Here is a 7,222-nt window from a genome sequence, read left to right as displayed (position 1 = left end):
TAACACGATTTTAACTTGTCCATACCACATGTAGGTCATTGTATATGCATATATGGTTTGTTTTGTTAATGAAAACATGCTAGAGTAATATATGGTAGATTTCGTATTTGAAGTTGATAAGTATGAAAGATGACACCTTTTGACCTCTAAGACATCAAATAAGAATTTAAAAACGTTCACTAGTCTTATGGGAGTGAATTAGTGAGTTTTGGGTGTGAATTCGTGCTCAAAACATAGCACTTCTATTATTCGGATCGGGTGAAAAGCCAAAATAATGATATTTTGTAAGGGAACTATCGATACTCTCTAGTGGAGTATCGATACTAGGGGTCCAATATCGATACTCAGACTCAGAGGGTTAATATCGACACTGAGGCATTTTTGATACCAAGGTATTTTTCAAAACATCGAATACCCAAGGGTCAATATCGATACTATTGGCCCAGTATCGGTACCATTGTTGATTTTTGGGCAATTTAGTTTGTTTGGTTCGGGTTTTCGAGCTTGGGTGATTTGAGTTCATATATGCTACAAGTATTCATTGCAAGTGAAAACAATTAAGATTTCTAACTTCTCACCTAGAAATCAAGCAAATTAGGATGACATAAAATTACCTTTTGTGTGATGCTTGGGAAACGGCTAGGACACCTGAGTTACTCTAGCATTATGATGATTGTCCTTTGTTTGTGAATATATGGATATTGTTTGTTGGTACGCATCTGATGCACGTACATTATGGGTCATACCGATACGAATCTCAATGCACGTAAATTCTGTAATCGTATTTTATGCTCGACTAGGTTCAAAATGTGAACTTTCGATGCACGTAAATTTCAGTCCTCACCCTGATCTCTCGAGTATCCAAGATAGACTAAGGGCTATAAGTTCTGATGCACGTAAATTTTGGTTCTTACCCCGAAGCTATCATGTTCTATATAGGCTAGTATGTTGTCCGAGATGCACATAAATTCCTCCGACCACACTACTTAGCCTATCTCATATTTGTTATGTGTTTTTGCATGTTTACGACTTTGCACATCAGTATATTCATGAAATGAATGCATGTAGTATCACATAGTTATTTTTGTGGCACTGAGCTTGTGAGCTTAGCGTATGGAATGTGTTTTTGTGCGCATGTCAGTAGGAATCGTTGAGGAGCCTATTAGTGACAGTACATTCCAGACCAAACAATTTGTAGAGTTTGTCTTGAGTATATTTAGAGGGTATGTATTCTATATGGACCTCGTATTATTCTAGTCATAACTCTATTTCTATTTTGATTTAACATTATGGTCGTATATACATGTATTTGGGTGTTTATAAATGTTTTTGAAAAAAAATTAGGGTTGTCCATTTCGGTGGTTCCGTGTGGCATCGTAATCTATAGATCTTCGGGTTGGACTAGATTAGGGTGTTATATTTTCCGTTGCAACTTAAAATATTACTCCCCTGTCCTATTAAATGTGTATTTTACTAATTTTTTAATCAAATTTTTAAATTTTAACTCATTGGTATTTAAATTTTATTATTGATAAAAATATAAAAAGATATATTTAAAAACCTTCAATCAAATAATTTTAAATATATATTTTATAAAATTTCATTATTTTAAATATTTAAAATAAACATAGTTAAAGTTTAAATTTTTTTTAATTTTAAAATATTAAAGAACAAATTTAGAAAACGGAAGGAGTAATATTTTTAATTATTTTCATAATATTTTAGATTATAAAAAAACTATTAGAAAGAATATAACATTTTAAATTATACTCAACCTAAAATATTATAGTTTTTATAACATTTTCTATAGCATTCAAATTTTATCATTTTTTAAACTTTTTAGGTTGTACCGCTTTACAACCAAAACCAAATAAAAAACTTGCAAAGATGAGTCGAGACCCACCGAAGCACTTGCTTTTTTTTCCGGCAATTGAACTTGTTCCTTCACACGCCAATATGAAAAAGAAGACAGCTTTATGTTACATGGTTCATAAACACATGGGAGTTAAAAGGAAAGTTTCAATCTCGATCAATGGTCTTTCTTAAGATGGGTAGCTGAATTTTGATTTAATGTACTTGGAATTTTGGAACAGTAAAAATGCTACCTTTTGGAATCCCACCGCCATTGTATTTGTTAGAATCATGTAAAACCATCAAACAAGCATTTCAAGTTTATGCTCAAATAATCCTCAATGGCTTCCAACACCATGTCTTCCCCATCAGCCGATTCATCTCTTTCTTTGCCTTACTGGGTTCCGAAGATGGTACTAAGTACTCTCAGATTCTCTTCTTACAAATTCAACACCCAAATCAGTTCGTGTATAACACCATGATAAGGGGATTTTCCCATAGTAAATTCCCTGAAAAAGCACTTGGCTTCTACTCCTCCATGCTTCACCAAGTAAACATATCTCCTAACAACTTCACTTACCCATTTTTACTCAACTCGTGTGCAAGACTATCGACCCATAAACCAGGAGTTCAAGTTCATGGGCATGTCATAAAATTTGGGTTTGAATTGGATCCTTTTGTCGGGAATGCTTTGATGCATTTTTATTTGGTTTTCAGACGTTTAAATGATGCCCAGATTATGTTTGAAGAAAGTCCTGTTACAGACCTTGTTTCTTATAATACTATGATAAATGGGTACGGCTTGGCGGGCGAACCTGGGCGTGCTCTGAATCTATTTAGAAAAATGCAAGATTCGGGTGTTCTGCCTGATGAGTTCACTTTTGTTGCCCTGTTGTCTGCTTTTTCATCGTTGAATGATCATAGGATAGGAAAAGAGATTCATGGTTTTGTTTATAGGAACCTTCGTTGTGTTGAATCTAACGTGTTGCTTAAGACTGCTATTCTTCATTCTTATGCGAAATCTGGGTTGATGGATTTGGCTGAGAGGGTGTTCAGCTCAATGCCAAGTAACAAAAGTACTGCAGCTTGGAGTTCCATGGTATCGGGGTACGCTCGACGAGGAGAAACCGAGGCTGCTAGGAGAATGTTTGATCAGATGGACCAACCGCAACGGGATCTAATCGGTTGGACGGCTATGATTAGTGGATATTCGCAGTCGGGACAGTGCAGTGAAGCATTGGAGCTTTTTAAGCAGATGGAAGATTTGGGAATACGACCCGATGAATGTACTATGGCTGCTGTTCTTTCAGCTTGTGCTAGACTTGGAGCTCTTAGTTTAGGCGAGAGGCTTCGTAGTAGGTACATTGAGGGTGAGTTATGCAGACAAAACATTATTGTTTCAACTGCGTTAATCGATATGTATTCGAAATGCGGAAAGATGGATTCTGCTCTGCACATGTTTCACAGCATTCCAAAGGGTTTATGGACTGTTTCACTTTTCAATTCGATGATCTCCGGTCTAGCTCAGCACGGGCTTGGTGAGTCCGCTTTGGCTGTTTTTTGGGATATGGAATCGATAGGGCTGGAACCAGATAGTGTTACCTTTGTGGCAGTTTTATCTGCTTGCAGTCACAGTGGCCTAGTCAAAGAAGGCAAAGAGTTATTTAGATCGATGTTGGATGTGTATGGTATTAAACCACAAAAGGAACATTATGGTTGCATGGTTGACCTCCTTGGCCGAGATGGTTGCTTGGATGAAGCTTATGATTTAATTCAAAGTATGCCATTTGAGGCCAACTCGGTAATCTGGAGAGCTTTATTGAGTGCTTGTAAACTCCATCGAAATGTTAAGATCGGTGAAGTTGCTTGCCAAAAACTTATTGAACTAGAGCCTGATCACGGAGCTCATTATGTTTTGTTGTCCAACATGCTTGCCAATACAAACAGATGGGAACAAGCTGAGAGAATAAGAAAGGTGATGGAAGATAGAGGCATCCAAAAGCCTCCCGGGTGGAGCTATATCGAGTTTCGGGGAACTATTCGTCGGTTTTTGGCTAGCGACAAGTCTCACTTGCAAGACAAAGGGATTGAATCCATGCTCCAAGATATGGCAATGCGTCTTAGATCTGCAGGGTATGTTCCCAATACAGTGCAAGTAATGTTTGATATAGATGAAGAAGAGAAGGAAACTGTTGTGTCTTATCACAGTGAGAAATTGGCATTGGCGTTCTGGTTAGTCAGCTCCGGCGCCGGAGAAACTATAAGAATAATGAAGAATCTTCGAGTCTGCGGAGATTGTCACTCGGTGTTTAAGCTTCTATCCGAAATTTACAGTCGAGAGATTATAGTCAGGGATGCCATCAGGTTCCACCATTTTAAGAATGGATCTTGCTCTTGTAAGGACTTTTGGTGATCATAAATTGCGGAAATCGAGGCAGCACTTTCCGGCAGATGTTTGTATGAAGATAATCACAAATACAATGAACTTAATCATAATAATTTCATCTGTTTTGCAGCTGTTTTAGCAGAACGACATATTCAATGTACAAATACAATGAACTTGATCCTAATCAATCAACTTTTCCATGCCCAGCAGGCAAAAAACTACAGGCTTTAGGAGGAAAAGGAAAATCCATTTGCTTGCTCCTATAGGATTGTAGGTAGGAATATACTGAGGGATTGTTGAGATGCGATCGAACCTTAGAGAAATTTTAAATTTTTATATAATTTAGATTTTATTTTTGTATTTTTTTTATCAATGATCTAAGGTCATATCCCTGAAATTTTGTAATTTAATATTCTTAAATTTTATTTAATTTTCTCATTATGCACTCATTGACATAAAATTCGAGGGCTTGTTTGTAAAAGTCAATGGGGGTGTTTGGTAAACAATTGATAGTTGATTTCAGTTTGACTAACTGATTTAATTAGTTGATTTGATAAACCGATTTGATTAACTGTTTATATAGAAGTGTTAGGTAAAATACAGATGATAGCTGATAATTGATATGAGTAAAATGACAAATAAAGGTATTATACATTTAGTTGTTAAATACATATAATTTTTATAATACTTTGATCTTTATTGGGGTGAAATTATTCGGATAAAATGTTTTTGACAATGAATTAAAAATTCCTTAAGAAAATTAGTGAATATTTTTAAAAATTTTGAAAATATTTTTTAAATTTAATATTTGCAAATATTAACCTTGTGAGATGATACACACGGTTAACCTTGTATAAAATATCAACATTACATTTTTTTCTGCTTTCATGTTTTGCTATTTTTTCTTAACTAAAATATATTTCAGAACCTACAACTAAAAAATAGACTAATAAAATAAAATTTCACTAAAATATATTAGGATGGAGGCTATTTCATTAGATTAGGTTTTATGACAATGATGTAATTATGAAAATAATAAGGTTAAATATGTCATTTAACATTTTATTTTATAATAAGCTCTTCAAAACCGTTAGATTTTACGATGTTTTCATTTTCAGTTTATTTTTGCACAATAAACTATTTCAAGAAGGTATTTAACGAACATTAAAAATAGATGATTTGACTACGAATAAGCTATTTATACTTAAATAAACTAAAAGCTCTTTGAAAAGTCGTTTACCAAACACCCTAATATCAAATTAAAATGATTGATGAACTCTGAATTTTCATTGAAGTTTCTTCCGTGGTGGCCATCGGTCAAGAAACATAGCTTTTACAAACCTGAATTAAGCGTTTGAATTTTCATGAAAACAAAAATCAAATTACTCTTTTGGCTCTATAATTGTTTTCATTTAATTTTCACATTAACATATTTTTATTTTTATAATGTTAATATATTCTCATTTTTTTTGCCCTCTCAATTTTTCAAAACTTTACCCTCACTAAAATTCGACATCTACTTAAGCTATCTCATTTCTATTATAATTTTAAAATATAACAGTTGATGAGAAATATTTAATCTTATGAGTTGTTAGTTTCTCTTTGTTACCCTTTTAGTTTGGACGGATAATCATAATCAGTGAAATAATGATTATTGGCCAATGTTATTATGTGAAAGAAAGGAGAATAAAGATAGCTCGGAGAGATGATTGTTTTCTGTTAGAGTGAGAAGATAGAAAATAAAAAAGATCCCCTCTTTCAGCTTTTCATCGGATATAAAATATTTCAGCTATATAATGACTAGTGTTGAACAAATTTGACTCTAATAAATCACATAAGACTATCAAAGATTTAATCACCAAGTTGTAACCATTCAAAAAGTATAAAATTCCGGTTGAATTATGGATAGAAATACTATTTTCAGAGGATATCTTCAAAAGTATAACACTTATCATTCATTAGTCGAAAGAATACCATAAAATAACTTGATTCAAGATTTATAGTAAAAAATATAACGATTATCCCTCAGTTTATTCAATACAAAAATATCATCACTTAAAAATTTAAATTAATTTTTAAATCACAATATTTCTTATTTACAAGCAAATTAAAATTAAAATATATTAAAAATATATATTTTATAAATACTTCATATATGTGTTCCATGTGTACAATGCATATTTAAAACTATTTAATATTCTTATTTTATTAAAAATATTTTGTATTAATTATAAATCTATCATATCTATAGGGAAGCCGTACAACTTTATTTAATATTTTTATTATTGCACGAACCAAAGTGGCCTCCATGGTAAAGGAATTATTGTTATTCTTTCAAGACTTAGGTTCGAGCACCATAGATGCAAGGGGTGTGAGCGATCAATGTAGAAAGGTTGAGAGTTATTTTTGAACAAATACCACCATATAACTACCTAGATTATTCAAAAAAATATTATTGATTAAAAATTAATTTTAATTAATAAAGAAAAATAAGTTGGTTAACACGTCATGGTGACATTATCACTTTCCAACATTAATAAGGAAGCATATTTGTGTCACCATCATCCTCCTAATAACTTTTAGATATTCATTTCGAGTACGGATGTAAAATCGGATAATCGTTTAGGTTTCAGTCGGATCTTATCAAGTTGGGTAAAATCGGATACATGTCAAGTCAGGTAAATTTGATGCTTCGACTCGGATCAGATCCGGTCATTTTCAGGTTGATTTGACACCATGTACAGTTCGGGTTCAGGTCGGGTTACTTTCAGTTTGGATCGATGTCAGTTCAGGTCAAAATAATTTAGGTTCGAAGCAGATAAAGACCAAAATAATTTATGTTCAGATGGACTTCAGGTGGATCTCGTCCAGATCAGGTGACATCATTAGCAGATAAAATTCAGGTCGGATCTTTATCAGATACAGATTGAGTTCAAATCGGGTCAATTTTTATTTTTGGATTAATTAGTTTCGTCTTTTGCGAAC

The 7,222-nt window shown here is 33.2% G+C and overlaps 1 protein-coding gene across 1 annotated transcript; it reads left to right on the top strand.

Moving 5' to 3' along the window:
* The first annotated feature begins 2,026 nt into the window (after positions 1–2,026).
* On the top strand, positions 2,027–4,441 carry LOC120214545 (pentatricopeptide repeat-containing protein At3g62890-like). Its single transcript, XM_039212427.1, has one exon. It carries the CDS (start codon positions 2,099–2,101, stop codon positions 4,262–4,264), a length of 2,166 nt encoding a protein of 721 aa, XP_039068358.1. The 5' UTR covers positions 2,027–2,098; the 3' UTR covers positions 4,265–4,441.
* Positions 4,442–7,222: the final 2,781 nt, after the last annotated feature.

The sequence above is a fragment of the Hibiscus syriacus genome, unplaced genomic scaffold (genome assembly GCF_006381635.1).
Source record: "Hibiscus syriacus cultivar Baekdansim isolate YM2019G1 unplaced genomic scaffold, ASM638163v2 tig00110065_pilon, whole genome shotgun sequence".
NCBI lineage: Eukaryota > Viridiplantae > Streptophyta > Magnoliopsida > Malvales > Malvaceae > Hibiscus > Hibiscus syriacus.
Note: the sequence above shows the minus strand (reverse complement) of the source record. Positions and strands in the feature narration are given on the sequence as shown.